Raw genomic sequence first — 19,725 nt, 5'->3', positions numbered from 1 at the left:
AGGAATAACAAAGTGACCAAATAAGGGAACAGACCTTGGTGGCTAGCTTTCGGAATGTAATCTAATGGCTTGGCGAGGGAGAGAAGGGTAAAGGACAAAACATGATGGTGCCAGGTTTGCCATGCTTGGGCCTGTGTTTGCCATGCTCGGGTCTGTCAGAACCCTTCATGTACCACCTATTTTTTGGATGGGGGAGGGGAGAACTCTGAGGTTGAAAAATGAGTTTATAGCTCAAAGAATGGCTAGCAGAGGTCAGTAAGCATGAAAGTGGGTGAGCCTAGAATGTATGGGAAGGAATATAGGTTTGTTCCAAATCAGGGGATCTATGAATTCTGGCCTAGCTAAGAATGCCCACTATTACTTTTTATTTTTATTTTTTGAGATAAAGTCTATGTAGCCCTGGCTAACCTGGAACTCAATATGTAGAGCAAGCTTGATCTCACAAAGACTCACCTGCCTCTGGGATTAAAGGCACATGCCATGTCTTAATATACATGCATTTGTAAAGAGGCTGCCCACAAGCTGAGTGATGATGCACACCTGTAATGTTCGAAGGTAGAGGCAGGGGGATCATTGCCAGTTCAAGATCTATCTGGAGTACTTGGCTGTTGGCCATAACATGTTGGGGCTCTCATAAACTTGTGTTGGGTTGACTAATACAGGGAAAGGACAAGGGAACTAGGAAGTTTATACGTGCATTGCATTCTAGCCTCTTCACCTTTAGAGTTGAAGCTGTTTTACATGCAACTCATTTTGCTAAATGAACACACATTTAGGTGTATACAGAACAGCTATGACAAAGACACACTGGGCTTCCTACTCATATGGAAATTCTGGCAGGGTGAGGCAGACAATAAACAATGAAATAAAATTTAAAACTTACTTTAATAAAAAAGAATTGAGGTTTCCATTAAACTTACTTTTTTAAACTGGTAATACTTTTACATATTTCAAAATTCCAAAAAAATATAAAAGATAGGGTGAAAATTATTTCTCACCTCAGCTTCCCCCAATTCCTCCCCAAGGGCAGACGGTACATCTACTTACTTTTCACCCTTTCAGAGATTCTGTGCATGAGTATACATAAGCAAATGCTTCCTGTCTACACATGAAAAATACTATAAGGTTTTACGTCTTGTTTGTTTCCCTTAAGGTGTCATATAGACTTCTCCCTCATTAATAAGGGCAGTCTCCACTAGGGCTGTGATCTCTGTCACAAACCATGGTAGACTTGTTTTGAAATTCTTATTTTAAAAAATCCTTGTACAAATTATCTGCATGTGTACAAATAAATCCTGTAGGATTCATTCCCAGCAGGTTTGCTGAGAAAACATTCATATGATTTAGTAACTGACAAACTGCCCTCCACAGATGTGATACCCATTCATACTCCTACAGGAAATGTATAGGAAACACCCAGGCCCCTTTGAGAAAAGGTTGGTAAAATAACTAGATGGAGGGCACAATCCTCCAGCAATAACGCTACAAGAAGTTCATTAGGGAAAATGCTCAAAATATAGGAAAAAGCATGTTAAAAGAGAAAGAGGGTTTTCACATTCTAAACCTTTAAATGAGAACTGTACACACACACACACACCACATCTATGTTGAAGATTCAAAGTACACTGTGTACATATGTGTGCATACACATTTAAGACAAAACTTGTACTGGCAGTGGTGATGTATGCCTTTAATCCCAGCACTCAAGAGGCAGAGGCAGGCAGGATCTCTAAGTTTGAAGCCAGCCTGGTCTACAGAGCAAGTTTCAAGACAGCCAGGGCTACACAGAGAAACTCTGTCTCAAAAACCAAAACCCGCCGGGCGGTGGTGGCGCACGCCTTTAATCCCAGCACTCGGGAGGCAGAGCCAGGCGGATCTCTGTGAGTTCGAGGCCAGCCTGGACTACCAAGTGAGTTCCAGGAAAGGCGCAAAGCTACACAGAGAAACCCTGTCTCGAAAAACCAAAAAAAAAAAAAAAAAAAAAAAAAAAAAAAAAAAAAAACCAAAACCCAAACCAAAATTGCAAGGAAAAGTAGCAAAATCTTAATAGCAAGGACCATGTTTGGATGGCTGAAGCATGAAAAATTTAAATGCTTTTAAAAGAAGTTTTAAAATATTTTTGTGCATTTTCCAAGTTTTGCTACAATGAATTTGTGTCAGTATTATAAAGAGATAAAACTATGAAGTTCCCCCAATTTACAGTAATTTCCCCCTAAGGAATCTTTCAAAATATCTTCAAAGAAATCAGTGGGGCTAGAAACCCTGTCTCAAAAAAACAAAAACAAAACAAAAAAAAATCAGTGGGGCTATCATTCCTGGATGTGAACTGAAAAGTGAAAATCGTTGGTTGTTCCCATTTCACTAAGCCATAATCTCAGTCATACAACATCCACTGTGAGAAGTGTTAAAACAGGACTGTTTTTTGTTGTTTTTGCTTCTTGGGGGGGGGGGGGCTGCCACCCAGCTCCCAAATAAATCACACCTGGAGGCTTATTCTTAATTATGAATGCCCAGACTTAGCTTGGTTTGTTTCTTGCCAGCTTTTTTTTCTCTTCAATTATCCCGTCACCCTTACACCTCTTGGCTTTCCCTACTCTCTTAATTCTGTAAATCTTATTCTTACTCCGGGGCTTGCGGTGTAGCCGGGTGGTGGCTGGCCCTTAATGGCCTCCTCTTTCTCCAGCTCCTTCTTTTTCTTTTCCTCCCAGATTTCTCCTTATCCTCTCTGCCTGCCAGCCCCGCCTATTTCTCTCTCCTGTCTCACTATCGGTCGTTCAGTTCTTTATTAGACCATCAGGTGTTTTAGACAGGCACAGTACACAGCTTCAGAGTTAAAAAATGCAACATAAACAAAACTAACACACCTTATAACACTCTACAACAGGTTTTGGAGTCAAGGTGATGGGCACACCACCTGGTTTCCAGTGTTGGTATCATGGTATCACTGCTGGGTGTCCCCACCCCATTTTCATTTGCTTTACCTAGACTGAACCACACACGTTTGATGGAGCCGTTAAGGAGTTATAGGTAAGGGCAAGTTTCTGGCTCTCAGAGTCTGGTTTACTTCCTGGGTAAGCCATTTCGTGCATCTCTGTCACCTGTTCTGCACTGCCAACGGTAGCTGGGATGAAGTGAACAGACCTAAAGTGTTTATATGATAAAAAGCACCAGGACGAAGGAGTGATGAAGAGGAGAGCTCAAAGGCATATTTTATGGCTTCAGTGATGGGATGGCAGATAGTGACATCTATGAAACTGATGGGGGCGCAGACCAGTTTGGACAAAAAAGGGCAGTTTTCTCTAGGGTAAGCTGGATATGCTAGTTTATAATATACCTGGAGGAGCCGACAGCCATTTCTAGGTCTGAAACTCAGAAGTAGGAGGCAGAGACACAGAAATAGGGTGAACAATGCAAAGCAGGAGGTATGGATGCCGCATGGGGAAGGTGTAGGCATAACATGGCCCCTAGACCATGCTGTCAGGGACCTCAGGAGAAGACCAGAAGCTTACTAATGGGCTTATGCACCCCAGAACCAAGGGGCCAGCAGCCTCAGCTGGGGAGCTCATGTGGAGGGATGGCAGCACCCAGTTGTGGACAAAACAGGTCTCGTGAAGCAACAGGGAAGAGGCCTGAGGTGGAGGCTGCACTGAGGAACAGGGAGAACAGGTGAATCTTTCGAGGGGCTGGAAGAGCAAGGGGCAGAGCTGGCCATCTGCCAGTTTATCACCTACTGCCCAAATCGATCTCTTACTTGTAACCATCAGAGGTTAAGAATGCTGAACACTACTTTCCAAACCTCCTCACTGTGATGGATGGCCCTGTGACTCATTCTTGGCCAACCACTCATAAGTGGGTATGTGAAAAGGCTTTTGGGGAGGCCTTTCTTTGAAACATCACGGGAGAGGTGAGTATTGGCCTGGCCTACTTCCCTATTTACAGTGTTGATTACAGACGCAATGGCTGGGGCTTTATCAGTCTGTTTAGGACTACAAGAAAAAGGCAGAAAGAAGCACAGCAACACCCTAAGTGAGTCACTGAAATCTTGACTCAACTACTGTAAACTGGGTGCTCATATCAAAGTCTGACTTCATGACTTTCTAAATGTGACCTTTGTTCTGGTTATTAGTAGTATGTCCTGTGCCTACTTCTCCTCATTTAGAATGTGGTACTACTTCATAGAACTATCACAAAGTCAGCCAGCTGACGCTTTCCCCTTAGCTATGTGAATGAAAAGCTGCCAGATAAGACACACAAGCCAAGGTCTAACTGAGTGGCTGTGAAAAGTCAGACTTGGCACGGGAAATGGAAGGCCAACTCCAGAGGGAAATTTGAGTGCAGAGAAGCAAATTCAGGACATCAACAGGGTCTTGTGGGCACCCTGGAGATTAACAAAAAGGCTGATCCAAAGTATCCTGGAAGCCAGGTATACTCCAATGGAGACACCATCAGTTTTGGGGTTCTTAGACAAACAAATACGAATGTGAGAAGCTGTGATTGCCATGGGTTCTAATGCAGGACAGTTCCCACACAGTGGTAAGAACCACGATGACTGCTCACAAAGCAGTGTACTGAACAGCAACTGTTCTGCACATCTGGAGCATTTGACTCAGTGTCCGTGGGCCACAGACATTGGACTATAGCTTTGGGTAGTACCCATTCCATAGTTTGTTTCCTTTTAGGTTAAGTGGGTTCCCTTGTTCTACAAGAAAACAGAGATAACAACAGATGTTCTTTTTGTCAGGAACTGCATGGACAGAGGTTGATGACGTCCCTCACCCCCTTTTTTTTCTTAAGAGAACATGTGGAGGGAAGCAGTTAGATAAGGGTTTCCTGTGAATGTTAAAATGCCTGTTAGAATATCTTGCTCTGTATAAGATGTCTACCTTTTCCTGACATTAACAGCCGAGAGAAAGGCTTTCCAACAGTCCTCTTGCAGAGACTTCATGCAAAGTTGGGGGCGGGGAGAGGAGCTTTGAGAACAAAGGGAGTCATGTAACCTTATGCCCCACTCCCCACCACCTTAGTGTGCTCAGTGGCTTGATACCAAACCAGACGTCAGTCCACCATATCAAAGCAAGGAGGATGGATTGGATGGGAACAAAATTTAAGTTATTCAAGTAACAAAAGACTAAGAATCAGCATAACTAGATTTAAGAAAGAAACCAAACACACTGTATAGATTATGGTTAGAATAAAACATACAAACTTTATGAAGCAACCAGGAACATCTGAATACTTGATATTAGATGGTATCTGCTAGATATAAGTAATGCATTTTTCCTTGAGATGTAAAAGAGTAACTTTTCCTAATATTTTTTGGCCTATTTAAGTAAGGCCACTGCTTTCATTCAAATTCTGGCCCAGAAGCACGACCCAAACATCAACGTGGCAAAACCCCAAAAAGGACGGCTTAGGGTGATTATGCAAATGGCCTTGTCCCTGTGGATCAATATGGTTATGGTTGTATACACTTAAAGTCTTAGCCCTTTAGAAATATATTCAGAAAGATGAACGAAAGTTTTCTGGGATGAATGTGAAAACAGTACAGGGAAGGACATGGGTGAGGAAGTGGTTGGGAGATCCAATGAAAACTTATCATTCATCCTTTAAGTGCTAAAAGATTATATAGAAAGATAAGGGAATTCTTCACCCCAAATATAAATATTGCAAAATGGTGAAAGATTTACTAAACACTACTTGGTATATATAAATTCATGGCTCTCTGTTTTCTTTTTTTTAAAAAAAGATTTATTTATTATGTATACAATGTTCTGCCTGCATGTTTGCCTGTAGGCCAGAAGAGGGCATCAGACCTCATTATAGATGGTTGTGAGCCACTATTATTTGTGTCTCTGGTACTGGGGACTGAACTCAGGGCCTTCTACATGCTAGGCAAGTGTTCTTCTATTGAGCTACACCCCAACCCTCTGGACTGAGTTTATATTAGGCTTCTCCACCTTAGTATTATTAATATTTGGGGTTAGAAAATTCACTGAGGAGCTGCCCTGGGCACTTTAGTATGTTGAACAGTAAGTAGCCTCGGCCTCCACCTGGATGCCAGTAGCATCCTTCAAGTTGCAGTGACAAAAATGACTCTAGACATCACCAAGTGTCCTCTGAGGACCAATTATTGCAGATGGGTACCTCTGACGAACAGCAACCCTAGAGATTTCAAGACAGGGGTTTTCATAGGCTCTGTGACTCCTTTAGAGAATGTTGTAGAATTTTGTGACTGTTTCTCTGTCAGATGACTTATTGAAATGAGGACAGGAGGCATAGATGCTGCAATGAAGTGCAGAACTGAGTCATGTGTGACTTAACCTGTGTGAAATGTGAACTGGGATTCTGACTTGAATTCACATAGAAAGAAGCATTACTTTGTGTATATTTCAAATTTAGGCAGAGTTTCCCACAAATGCAATGGTATTTGTCTGTTCAAAACTTTCATAAGAGTTCATCACTACTCTGAAAAATCACTTTGGGCATAGTAATGTCCCTTATGGTATTTTTGTAGACAACAGCGTGCCTTGCACCAGTCTGAAAGTTACAGGACACTGACCTGGTAAAAATGGGCCCACATAAGGACATGGCAAGATACCATACTGACTCAGTACATATCATTCTATTTTAAATTAGCTGCCATCTTTTACAAAAAGGGGTCATATGTTATTTCCGCATTATGCCTCTGCAGAGGTTTCATTACTGGTAAACTCATTTTAGGGTAATGGAGAAAACATCTTAAGATGTCTATTGTTGCTGGATATAGTGGCACCTTGCCCTGTTCCCAGAATTAGGGAGGTGAAGGCAGAAGGATCAGAAATTCAAGGTCATTCTTGGATACATGGTGAGTTCAAGGCCAGCCTAGCCACATGAGACCTTGTCTCAGAAAAACAAAGAAAAAGTCTGTTGTTAAACAGGGATCGAGTTGGATACATTTGAGAACCACCAACCTCAAGTGTTTGGGAGGCACTACTTCCTTACAAAGACAGAGGTCACCACTGATATTACGCCATCTTCTCTTGCCACCAACACAATGTGTGGACTTACGTTTGTACCTAGTAACTCAACAGTTATCTGAAGAGTTTCCTATGTAGATTCTCTGATGTCAAATAGCATAGAATTGCCCATTGAAGGTTCTTCTACCCCAATAACATGCACAGGTTTTTCTCCTGCATAATTTCATGAAGGTCAAACAAGGCCAGTGCCCTGCTTGCTTGTCCTGCCTTTGCTTGGACCACAGGGATCTCTCTTGAATTTGAGTGTGGATTCCGAACGAGCTTTGAGCCCCGTCCACAGGGCTGTTCTCGCCTTCGGCTACGTCCATGTGGTGCTTCCTCTCTGTTGTGGGTTATCTGATGTCGGATGAGGTGAGAACTCTGAATGAAACATTTTCCACACTGATTACATTTAAAGGGCCTATCACTCCGTTGAGTCCTTTCTTCTTGACTCAAAGGCGGGTCACAGCTGAGGGTTCCTGTCCACTCGTGCTTTGTTAAAGCTGGTGTCTGCTCAAAGATCAGCCTCTGTCGGCACTCATAGGGTTTCTCACCAGCATGCTTCCGCTGATGCTGGGCCAGGGAGGAACTGTGCCTGAAGCCTTTTCCACAGTGGTTACACTCATACGGCCTCTCCTCAGTGTGAGTCCGCAGGTGCAAGAAGAGGCAAGTGGTCCGCGAGAAGGATTTCCCACACACACTGCAGGTGTATGGCTTCTCCCCAGTGTGTGTTCTTTTGTGGCGCCCTAGGGATGAATTCTGATTGAAGGCCCTTCCACAGTCCTGACACCTATAAGGTTTCTCTCCAGTGTGAATTCTCCTATGGACTGTAAGGTGTGTACTGTGGCAAAAAGACTTCCCGCATTCATCACACTTATAGGGCTTGTCTCCGGTGTGGATTCGCTCATGTTGAACAAGGGAGGAGTTTTGGCTGAAGGCTTTCCCACATTCTTTGCACATGTAAGGTCTCTCTCCTGTATGAATCCTCTTGTGCACCGTGAGGTGTGCATTATGGTTAAATGACTTCCCACAATCAGTGCATTTATAGGGTTTATCTTGCACCTGACTTTGTGTGAGTTCTGTAATGGGCACAGTCTGATCAAAGGCTTTATGACAGCCACTGTCGTCAAAGTGCTGTGTTGCTGGGGAGTCTTTATGTTGACTGACTAAGTTTGGGTTATGTTCTGAGTTTTTAACTTGTGAGCCATCAGTATAGCCAAGTTCTCTTCTAGAAAGATCTGATAATAGGTCTGTATTTAAGCTAAGAACACAGGTACCCCCAAGTCCAAGACTTTCATAGCTTTGACTTTGAATTGATATTTCTTTGGGGCCTTCTAATTGCCCTATGTTACTCTGGTCCTTCTTGAGTGTCTGACTCTGGCAATCATTTTTCTGATCTAGCTCTGTTATGGAATGACAAGAAATAGCCCCTTTGAACCCATCCCTTTCTGTAATGGGGAATGATTCCTTCTCAGTGAGGCCCTGCTCCTTGAGTGATGTGTGGTTTTCAGGTCCCAGAATCCAGCCTGAAAGAAAAACAAAGAGCTCTGAGTAGTTAAGGGAAAAACAAGGAGAGGGGCAGGTTCCTAATACCCTGGAACTTTGCCACTAATTTAGGATCTTAACAACCTGCCCTGGTAAGTCCTGATTCTCCTCTTGACACTATCCTTGCCCTCAACCATAGCTTCACTCCTGGGCCAGGCACTGGAAATGAATTAAAAATGTACCAGTTTCTTGCAGGATTCTGTTACAACCCTATCACCTAGTGACCAAAAGTAACACTGCTTTCCATCTTACAAGGCCTAAAATCCAGATGTCAGCGGTGCTGGTTTTTCCTAGAAGCGCCACAGAAGAACCTGGGGAGTCAGCAGTGTAGCATCTTCAAATCTCTCTCAACGACCCCTGCTTTTGTCGCCACATATCCTTTTCCTGCTGTGACCTTCATGCTTCTTACCATTACTCTTTTGATTGCACCGGGCCCACCCGATGGACAACTGGTTTTAGGGATTAGGGATTAGACTTCATTGAGGAACATGTTTCACTTTGTTGCTCAATCTTAACATTAAAAATTTTATAGATACATTTTACATATAAATTTATATATCTATCTGAGTGTATGTGTGTGCAACATGTGCATGCAGGAGCTCAGTGAAGTCAGAGAGGGCACTGGATCCCTGGAACTGGAGTTATAGTTTGTTGTGAGCCAATGTGTGGGTGCCCAGGTCCTCTGCAAGAGCAGTAAGGGCTCTCAACTGCTGAGCCACCTTCCCAGCCCCACTCTTAGCATTCTTGAGGCCTCTTGTCTGCTTAAAACACGCATGAATGTGTTCATTCATTCAATTTCCAACTTCACTAGTGTCCAGTCAGTGCCTGGAACTGTCAGGTACTAAATATTTAAAAATATCTATCTCAGTGATGTTGGAGGGGTTCAAAGGAAAACCAAGAGCCTGGCCACAGAAAAACTAGAGAAACTGAGGCCGGCTGAGCACTAAGCCCTTTACTGCCTTTGTACAGCACACAGAGGGGCTTTAGTAAAATGCAAGTGATTGCATATAAAATTTCACATTTTAAGGCAATATGCTCAATATGTTATATAGCTTATGGAAATATTCTTATATAAAACAGCACCATGTACATTAGATATATAAAGGAAATAAACAGAAAAACAAACAGCAGCAACAACATAACAACTTATATACATTTATGTCCACAGCAGCACTACTCTCAATAGCTCCAAAATGGAAACAACTCAAACGCCCATAAACTAAGGAATGAAACATGAGTATAGGGAATATAGCTCAGTGGTACTGTACTTGTCTAGTTTTTATGAGGCCCTAGGTTCAATTCCCAGAATTACAACAAACAAACCAACAAATAATGATCTATTAAGTGGAATATTTAGTCATAAAAAGGAATGAAGTATGAATACACACAACATGTAGGAACGTTGAAAACATTATGCTGAGTAAAAGAAGCCAGACACAAATGTCACAGACTAAGAGAACACTGATTAAGAAAGGTTCCGGGCGGTGGTGGCGCACGCCTTTAATCCCAGCACTCAGGAGGCAGAGCCAGGCGGATCTCTGTGAGTTCCAGGCCAGCCTGGGCTACCAAGTGAGCTCCAGGAAAGACGCAAAGCTACACAGAGAAAGCCTGTCTCGAAAAACCAAAAACCAAAAAACAAAAACAAAAAGAAAGGTTCCAAACAAGCAAATCCATTGGCAATCCAAACGAATGGTTGTCAAAGTCTAGGGAAGATGGGTGGTGACTGCAAGTAGACTAGCAACTATTGGGTGAGAGCCAAGGTCTGACTATTTGTATTCTAAAATTTGTATGTTTAAGTCCTAATCCCTGCTTCGATGGTATTTAGAAATGGGGCTTTGGGAAGTATTAGGTCTTGAAGACAGAGCCCTCATGATAGATTAGTGTCCTTCTAAAAAGGGACACTGGGTCGGGCGATGGTGGCGCACGCCTGTAATCCCAGCACTTGTTAGCCAGAGCCAGGCAGATCTCTGTGAGTTTGAGGTCAGCCAAGTCTACAGAGCTAGTCCAGGACAGGCTCCAAAGCTACAGAGAAACCCTGTCTTAAAAAACCAAAAAAAAAAAAAAAAAAAAAAGAGGGACACTGGAGTTCCCCCCTGCTCCCTTCTTCTGAGGAAAAGGCAGACATCTACACATAAGAAAGGGGCCTCCACCAGGAACCAAATCAGAGTAAAGCCTCCAGAGCTGTAAGAAACGAATGCCTGTTGTTTAAATCACCCAGACAGTGATGAAGTAGATACTGGTGATGCACAATCTGTGAAGACACTCTGACACCACTGGATTACCCAATAGGTGTTTTTTTGTTGTTGTTTTGGTTTTGCTTTTGTTTTCTGTAGCTGAAGTATTCCTGTGCCCCACCTGGCCTGTGGTCAGGACAAGTCTCTCTCACCCGCCAGCCTGTAGCCACTTGGACCCAAGTAAACACACAAAAAACTGCTTAGCCATGCCGGGCGGTGGTGGCACACGCCTTTAATCCCAGCACTTGGGAGGCAGAGCCAGGCGGATCTCTGTGAGTTCAAGGCCAGCCTGGGCTACCGAGTGAGTTCCAGGAGAGGCGCAAAGCTACACAGAGAAACCCTGTCTCGGAAAACAAACAAACAAACAAACATTTCTTAAAAAATTATTTTGGCCGGGTGGTGGTGGCCCAGGCCTTTAAGCCCAGCACTGGGAGGCAGGGGCCAGCCTGGTCTACAAAGCAAGTTCTAGGACAAGCTCCAAAGCTACACAGAGAAACCCTGTCTCGAAAAACCAAAAAAAAAAAAAAAAAAAAAAAAAAACAAAACTGTTTGGCCATTAGCTTAGGCCTATCACTGACTAGCTCTTATATTTAAACTCAGCCCATTTTTGTTAACCTATATGTTGCCACATGTTCCGTACCTTTACTTGTGTGCCATTACATGCTGCTCCCTGGATAGCAGGCTGGCATCTCCTGACTCAACCTTCCTCTTCCCAGAATTCTCCTTGTCTGCTTATCCCGACAATACTTCCTGTCTGGCTACTGGCCAATCAGCGTTTTATTAAACCAGTGTACAAAAGCATTCTCCCACAGCAGTTTTCTGTTTGTTTTGCTGAACTGGGTATCACATCTAGGGCTTCATGTATACAATTGAACTTCTATCTCTAATTTTAAATGGGAAAGTTTTATGGTATATGAATCTTAATAAAGTTGTTTCCCAAACCCCAGGTAGATCTGCCCTTTTCTCCACCCTGGTTACCTCTCTGCTCACCATGCCAATCACTTCTGATGATAGACCGTGCTCTCCTCCCCTGCCCCCACCATTCTCAATGACTTCACCTCTTTTCTCACTGTTCCCTGCTGGCTTCCTTATTATTCCTCCCAACATATCCCACACTCCTTTGCTCATGCTGCTTTCTCTGCCTGGGGCATGTATCTCTAGACATCTGCCTTCTTCAGTGTTATCTTCTAAGACAGGCATTCCTGTGTGTCCTGGGGGCATCATCTACTCTATGCTTCTCAGGCATATTTTTGTTTTAACCATCACCTCCTGATATTGTTATTCATTTCTCAGACCCCTAGATGACTGAGGCTGTCTTGTTTTCTGCTACCCTCCTAGCATTAACGGCATTATGTGGGTGAATCCTTAGGAATGTTTGCTGAATGGACCCCTGAGCTGATACTGTTAGATGCAGCTTCAGGGAAAACCCTGGTCTAGACCCATGTTACCAATGGGAAGGGTGTTGAGGAAGACTCAGAGTAGGAAACTTCAGGCCACTACTGAGGGCTGAGCTGCTGTAACCAGGTCAGGCCAGCAACAGCTGAAAGCATCAATGCTGAATTCACCTGGGGTCCCCCCAGGTCCAGCCATCCACACCTCAAACCACTGATCCTGCTGTTTAGGAAGCCATAGTGCCTCCAGTGAGAAACGGTGGTAAGAGGAAGAGTCAAGACTATAGCTGACCAGGTGAAGTCAAGTAACTCTAGGAAGGAAACAGCAAGAAACAAAGCAAGATGCAACAGGCAGAGGGGTTCACCTCACTGGTTACCTAGCCCACCAAATCACACGGCTGCACTGGGAAGGGGTCAAGGATGAGCATTCCTTTCCTTTAAAACTCTCTTGTTGAATAAAGTGTGTGGTAAGCTGAATGATGGCCTCTCAAGGATAACCACATCCCAGTCCTTGGACCCTGTAAATGTGTGATGCTACATGGCAAAGAGGATATTATAGATATAATTAAATTAAGAATTCAAAAAATTAAGATATTTATTTATTAATTTGTCTGTATGTGAATGTATGTCACATCTGTGCAGGGGCCCAAGGTCAGAAGAAAGCAACAGATCCCCTGGAGCTAGAGTTACAGGTAGCTGGTGAGCTATCTGACATGGATGCAAATTCAGGGTTTTTTTTTGGTTGTTGTTGTTGTTTTTGGTTTTTTTTTTTTCCAAGAGCAGAAAGTGCTCTTAGCTGGTAGGCCATCTCTTTAGGCCCAAATTAAGACTCTTAAAAGTGCGCAATTATCTTTGGATTCCAAACATCACCAAGAGGCTCCATGTAGGAAAGGCAGGTGAGGCGGAATCAGGATGAACGCGTGATGACGGGAACAGAGCCGAGTGGTGTGCTCTGAAGAGGCCTGTGGGCCAGTATCTGGGCAGCCTCTAGACCCTAGGACAGACAAGCAAACAGAACCTCCCCTGCAGCTGCCGGGGTCAGGCTTGATGAACCACTTTGGTCTCTAACTTCCACAGCTATGAGAAAATACATGAATGAATTTGTGGGCTTTTTTTTTTTTGGGATACGGTTTTACAAATGCAGGGGCTTTCCTGCAGAGTTCTTGGGATTACAGGAATTCACCATCATAATCAGCCACACTTTTTCCCATCCACTTTGTCACAGTACTTTGCTACAGTAGCTATAGAACACCTATACAAAGTATTAATGCAAAGTATGTTTCCATTTTAACGGGAAGCCTTTAGCTTCTAGGACATCTAAATGGTCTAAATATTAAGTTCTTAAAACTCTATAACAATTTTGATGCCACACCTGCTGTGTGAGCCAAACAGTCAAGGCTCAGTTACTTTAAAACCTAGATTCAGTGGTAGCATAAGCCTGTTAGTGAAAAGCACTTGTCCAGCTGAGGCAGATTTGCTCCTGGAAAATAAGATGGAAGCAGCATTGGCAACAACCAATAAAAGAAGGAGAAGTGGGTCTGCCACAGACTCGCCAACCTGAGAGTGAGGGTCCCACCTCGTCACAGAGGTGAATGTGTCTCTCTGTAGCCTGGGATGGCACCAGAAGCATTTGAATGGGTGTATCTGCAGACTGCTGCCATTCCATACGCAATCCAGCTGTCAGCATACCAGTGCATCAGCCCCATCTAATTATGTAACTTAGACCTTTCCTTCCCATTCTCCCCAGGAAACAGGGTCGGGAAAAGAGCAAGTAATCTAGTCCTGACCAAAGAATTTTGAGACAAGGGGACAGATACCTGGTGCTGCTGTTCCCACCACTTCCCTTCCTTCTCACCTGGAGCATGGATGTGATGGCTGGAGCCGCTGTAGTCACACTGTAACCCTAAGCAACACAGAACCATCAGCACTAGCATAGCTCTAAGATGCCAAGTCAGCACCAGAACCAGCTGAGTCAGGGGTCTGCTTTTTAAAAATAATACTTTCCTTTTCTTCTGAACTTGTCTTAACATGGCTTTAATTTTTTTGTTTTGTTTTTGAGGCACGATCTTAATATATATATCTATATATCTATCTATCTCTATCTCTATCGCTATATCTATATCCCTAGCTTGCCTGGATCTCATTATGTAGACCAGGCTGGCTTTGAACTCACAGAGATCCACTTGTTTCTGCCTAGAGAGTGCTGGGATGAAAGGCATGCATCACCACATCAGGCCAAGTTTTTAATACCTAAATAGAATCCTTTCTGATAACAGACTGGCCGAAGGGTATGAGGAACAGGTTTAGAGAATCTAATATGCAAGAACTGAACGGAACACTGGGATGAAAGCCAGGAAGAGGATGCTGTGGAGGCTGATGAGAAAGGAAGTGGCCTAGCAAGGAAGATGGAGCAGAAACGCAAGCCAGGCGGGCCTCTCACGGCTGGAGAGGGAGAGTGGCTTTTGTGAGCACAGGAGGATGAGGCCATGGGGCACTCTGGGCAAGCTGACAGTCTTAGAGACATTTGCTCACAGGCTGGCCGTAGGGAGTCTTAGGGAACTTAGATTTGGGGTGGGTTCCCACCACCCTAATCGGTAAGAAAAGTTCACTGCTCTACTGTTGTGGCTTATTTCAAGCACCAGAATCATGGTATGTACAAGGCAGAGGATGCGCCCAGGAGAAACCTTGCCATCTTCTCTGGAGACAACAGTGCTCATGTAGTATCACAGCTCACTGCTGGGGGAACTGAGCACATTCTGTCTGACTCCACAGACTGAAGAACTAGAAGCTCATGCCTGGTTCTGTCCAGTGGTTCTGAACCTGTGGGTCACAAACCCTTGGTGGGGGGGGTCGCCTAAGGCCATTGGAAATATCAGCTATTTACATTACGATTGATAACAGTAGCCAATTACAGCTATGCAGTAACAAAGGAAATAATTTTATGACTGGGGGTCACCACAACATGAGGTGTTAAAGGGTCACAGCATTAGGAAGGCTGAGAACCACTGTTCCAGACTTTGCCCCGGAAGCCTTTCCCTTCACAGGTTTTGCTCTGTATCTTTGGCTGTAATCAGTCAGAGCTGGGAGTACGATGATGCAAACTCCTGCGAACCTCTTAAGAAAGGGATGGTTCTGAGGGCCCTGAAACATCCTTCTTTCCAGAAGTGCACCTCCAGTGACCTCCTGGGATTTCCCCAGTTGGGGCATCCACTTGGTGGGGTTCTTACCTGGATGGCAGGCTCGGCTGCCTCCCCTCTCTGCCACCCAGAGCTCAGCACCTTGCTCCAGCTGGGAGATAACTGCCGGTTTGGGAAGGTCAGGACCTGGAAATAGGAAAAGACCCGGAGGTTGAAGGCTCTGCTCTAGGACAAACAGACCCAGGATGCACCTCATGCTCTTGACCATCAGGGCTGGTGGGCACCTTCCAAGCACATGAGGGTTTTGCTCAGTGGCAGAAAGGGCAGCCTCCTCCCAACAAGTGTATCCATCAGCATATGAGGATAAGTTAGAGCCCCATACCAGAGGCACGTAAGCATAGCTCAGTCTGAGAAGTGGGCCTTACCCACAGAAAGAAGATGCCCAAAGGTCTCCAGCATCACATCACGATACAGAGTCCTCTGGGTAGGGTCCAGCTGCCCCCACTCCTCTTGGGTAAAGTCCACAGCCACATCTCGGAAAGTCACTGGCTCCTGAAACATCACACGTATTCTCCATTAGTCGGACCATCTACCTCTGTGGAAGAGGAAGGATGGGAGAAAACAGGCAGGCAGGGATCCTGAGAAAATGTGCACTCTGCATGATGCTCCTCAGGTCTCACTGGGAGCCTATGGGTCACTACAGGCAGGTATGGGTTACCATGACAACATGAGAACTTTTGGCAGGATCAACAAAGACAATCCCAGCAGACCAGACAGACCTGGCTATACCACTGACATGTAGGTTTATGACTTAAAGAAATGGTAACTAGGTTTTTTTGTTCTTTGAGCATGTTTACGAGTATTTGAGTGTATGCATGTGTGTGTGTGGAGGCCAGAGGACAGCCTCGGGTGATCAGATCTTTGTCCTCCACACATTCTTTTACTGATGACCACCAGGTCTTGTCAGCATTGTCTGTTATCTGATCATTAGGTCCCATCTTCACCACCAACCCCCCCCCCCTTTTTTTTTTTTTGGTTTTTTGAGACAATGTTTCTCTGTGTAGCCCTGGCTATCCTGGAACTCACTCTGTAGACCAGGCTGACCTCGAACTCACAGAGATCCACCTGCTTCTGCCTCCCCAGTGCTGGGATTAAAGGCATGCGCCACCACCGCCAGCCTCCACCCCACTTTTTTTAACCCACTGTTTTAGCTCAGCTCTTAGTACCCTATCCTATGCCCAGGTGGTTCTTTCCAGCCCTATACCAGTTCTTCTCAACGCCTTTCCTCCCTTTCCCATTTTCATGTGTGTGATGCACGTGTGTGTAGGCACACATGAGGGAGAGTATGTGTGGACATGCGTATGCATGGAGGCCCAGTGCTGGTGTCCAGAAGCATCATCACTTGTTCTACCACCTTACTCACCGAGCAGGTCTCTCCATCAAATCCAGAGCTTACTGACATTGTGAGTCTCAACAGCCAGCTTACTTTGGGGATCCCCTGCCAGTCTTCCGAGACTGGATTACAGGTGGGCCACCATGCCCACCCAGCATTTACACGGTTTCTGAGGATCTGAACCACAGTCCTTCCACTTGTGCAGCAAGCACTTTGACCACTGGGCCATCTCCCCAGGCTCTCTTAACACTGAAACCATCTTTTTTTCCTCCTGAGACAGGATTTTAAGTATCTCAGGTTTGCCTCAGACACGATAGAGAGCCAAAGGCGACCCTGAACTTCTGATTCTCCTGCTTTTAGCTCCCAAGATTGCAGGTGTGCACCGCCACACCCAGTTTTTTGTTTTGTTTTTTAAAGTGGTGCCAGGGCTTCATACATGCTAGGCAAACACTTCCCACTGCGCTACATCCCCAGCCCTGAACACCTGAATGAATCCTTGTCACCTTTCAATAAAGGATAACTACTCCCCCAAGGATATCCAGGTCTTCGCTCCTGAAACTTATGAATATTATAACAGTAACATGTACTTTGCAGACGTGATGAAGCCAACAAAACATGTAGATGTTAGTCACGTGGGCCCTAAATGCAATCACATATTTAGGAGATAGGCGTGAGATTTGAGACGTCAGAAGGCAATGTGATAACTTAAGCAATGCTACATTGCTGCTTTGAAGCTGGACAAAAGGCAGGGAGTGCCAGGGCTATAGCTCTGATAACTGGATATATAACTGGATATTATAAAGTTAATCAACAGACACCCTCCCCTAGAAACTTGGTAGAAGTGTGGCTCTGTTCATTGGTGCTCATTTTTAGAATGTGTCTTTTGTTGTTGTTGTTGTTTGAGACAGGGTCCAGCCTAGCCTTGAATTTATCATCTTCCTGCCTCAGCCTCTCATGTGGTGCTGGGATGATAAACGTGTGCCACTGTGCTTGGCTTAGAATGTACACTGTCTTTAGCCACAAAGTTTGTAGCGCCCTATTATAACAGCCAGAAGAAACTAATGTACTGGACATCAAAGGCCTCCACTTTTGGTCCTTGCTCCTGTGGTGGCTAGCCTCTAAAATGGCCACTCAGGGGGATGCAGAGATGGCTCAGCAGTTAAGAGCATTGGCTGTTCTTCCAGAGGACCTGGGTTCAATTCCCAGCACTCACATGGCAGCTTATAACTGTCTATAACTCCTGTTCCAGAGAATCTGACACCTTCACACAGACATATATGCAGGCAAAACACCAATGTACATAAAATACAAATAAATAAATTATTAAAAAAAATGGCCACTCAGTTATATCCCGACTTGCAGGTAGCCGTGTTGACCTGTATAACTGATAGGATACTGTGGAAATGACTGTGTAAAGTCTGTGCTGAGGTGATAAGAGAGCTTCTACCTTGCCATCTCCTGGATCACTACTCTACAGAAAACCACACACTACACTGTGAGGTCTAAGTGCTTCCACGGTGGGGCCTACAGGAGGAAACACTGAGTCCTCCTGCCAACAGCTATGTGAATAAGTCTTCTGGGCCTTGTCAAGTCTCAAGTAATAACTGTTAGGCTGTCATCTTGACTGTAACTTTAAGAGCCTAGGGCAGACCCTCACTCTTGGATTCCTACCTATCAGAAATTGGGAAGTAGTATTTATTTCAGGTCATTACATTTTGTGTGCTATTTGTTACACAGAAACAGACTGTGTAACACTGGAGACTTGACTGGGGCTGGGGAATCCACCTTCACCATGGCTCATTCATATGGCTGTTGACAGGCCTCAGTTCTCCACAATGGTCACATTTCACAGAAAACTAAAATAACACGAACCTGATAATCTGCAATCTAAGACTTTCAATAAGCCCATTTTGTACACAAAATGTAAAACAATGCAAATCTCCCCTTAAGCAAACCAATACTCCGTTCCCCCCCAAATACATAATTTCAAAGTTGCAGAACTTACATATGAATTAGTTTTGGCTTCTGTTAGGTGGACCATGGAGAACAGTAATAAGCAGCCAGTTTGTCTACAAAGTGCTGGAACTTCGATGACCAAAAGCTTGACAAACACGGACAGCCCTACCTACCACAGTTTTCCCACGGCCCCACAGGGGGTGACCCTTGGAGCTACTCTTATTTTACTAACTTGGTGCCTGTGTCCTCATGAAGTTATGCCTTACTTGCAAAATGGGGGCCTTCATGGTACTGAGATTCCCCGAAGCCTGTCGATTCTACGCTTTAGGACATGTCCTGAGGACCGTATCCGCAATGTGGGTGCTTTGTAATGCTAGCCAGTCACCTGTCATCACTGAGAAACGTCTCTCTGGATGTGTGGGAAGGTGTTGGCCAGAGAGGGGGTGAACCCCGGATCCTGTCCTCTGGGAAATGACCACCCCTCTCCTCCCACGCACTGCAGGGAGACAGGAGGTTGGAGCATGCGTACTGGAGACAGGGGTGGGGACTGGGTTCGGACCCGGACTGGGCGGTTGAGCCACTGCGTTCGCTTCCCCTGTGGAAAAAGCGCCGGGGGTCACAGGCCACTCTGTGGGGGAAGCGGGGCCCGGAGTCCACTCAGTCATTACTGTTACCTTAAGTTGTGTGGCTTGCCGCCGCGAGGCCATCACCATTGTTGCCGTTTGGTCCTGCGGGTCCATCTCGGGCGAACAGGTCAGCAACAGACGTCCAAGACGACCCCTAATCTAAAGCGCACCCCCGTCGTAAGGACCACCCGACCAGCCTCCCGCTGGACAATGGCGGCAGTGCCAGGGACGCCGAGACTACAACTCCCAGAAGGCCACGCGCCGAGACGCAGCACTGGACCAATAGGAGCTACCTCCAGCCCAGGGTTGACCAATGGGGAAGTCCTGGCCTCTGGTCTAAAGGAGTCCTGTTGATTAGGGAGCCTATCCGAGTACCAGCAGAGCCTAGCTTTTATCCCGTTACTTGCGGGTGCAGGCATCACTCGGTCCCGGTTACCCTGAAAATCAT

At 45.1% G+C, this 19,725-nt stretch overlaps 1 protein-coding gene across 1 annotated transcript; it reads right to left on the bottom strand.

The window, feature by feature from the left end:
- Positions 1–5,149: 5,149 nt before the first annotated feature.
- On the bottom strand, positions 5,150–19,519 carry Znf8 (zinc finger protein 8). The gene is made up of 4 exons (XM_052761457.1): positions 19,326–19,519; positions 15,728–15,854; positions 15,393–15,488; positions 5,150–8,521 (listed from the first exon to the last, which is right to left on the bottom strand). Exons 1-4 carry the CDS (start codon positions 19,389–19,391, stop codon positions 7,140–7,142), a joined length of 1,671 nt encoding a protein of 556 aa, XP_052617417.1. The 5' UTR covers positions 19,392–19,519; the 3' UTR covers positions 5,150–7,139.
- Between the last annotated feature and the right edge of the window lie 206 nt (positions 19,520–19,725).

The sequence above is a fragment of the Peromyscus californicus genome, unplaced genomic scaffold, assembly GCF_007827085.1.
Source record: "Peromyscus californicus insignis strain IS unplaced genomic scaffold, ASM782708v3 Scaffold_4__1_contigs__length_199733344, whole genome shotgun sequence".
Taxonomy (NCBI): Eukaryota; Metazoa; Chordata; class Mammalia; order Rodentia; family Cricetidae; genus Peromyscus; species Peromyscus californicus.
The sequence above is the reverse complement of the archived record's forward strand: the minus strand, read 5'-3'. Positions and strand labels throughout refer to the sequence as shown.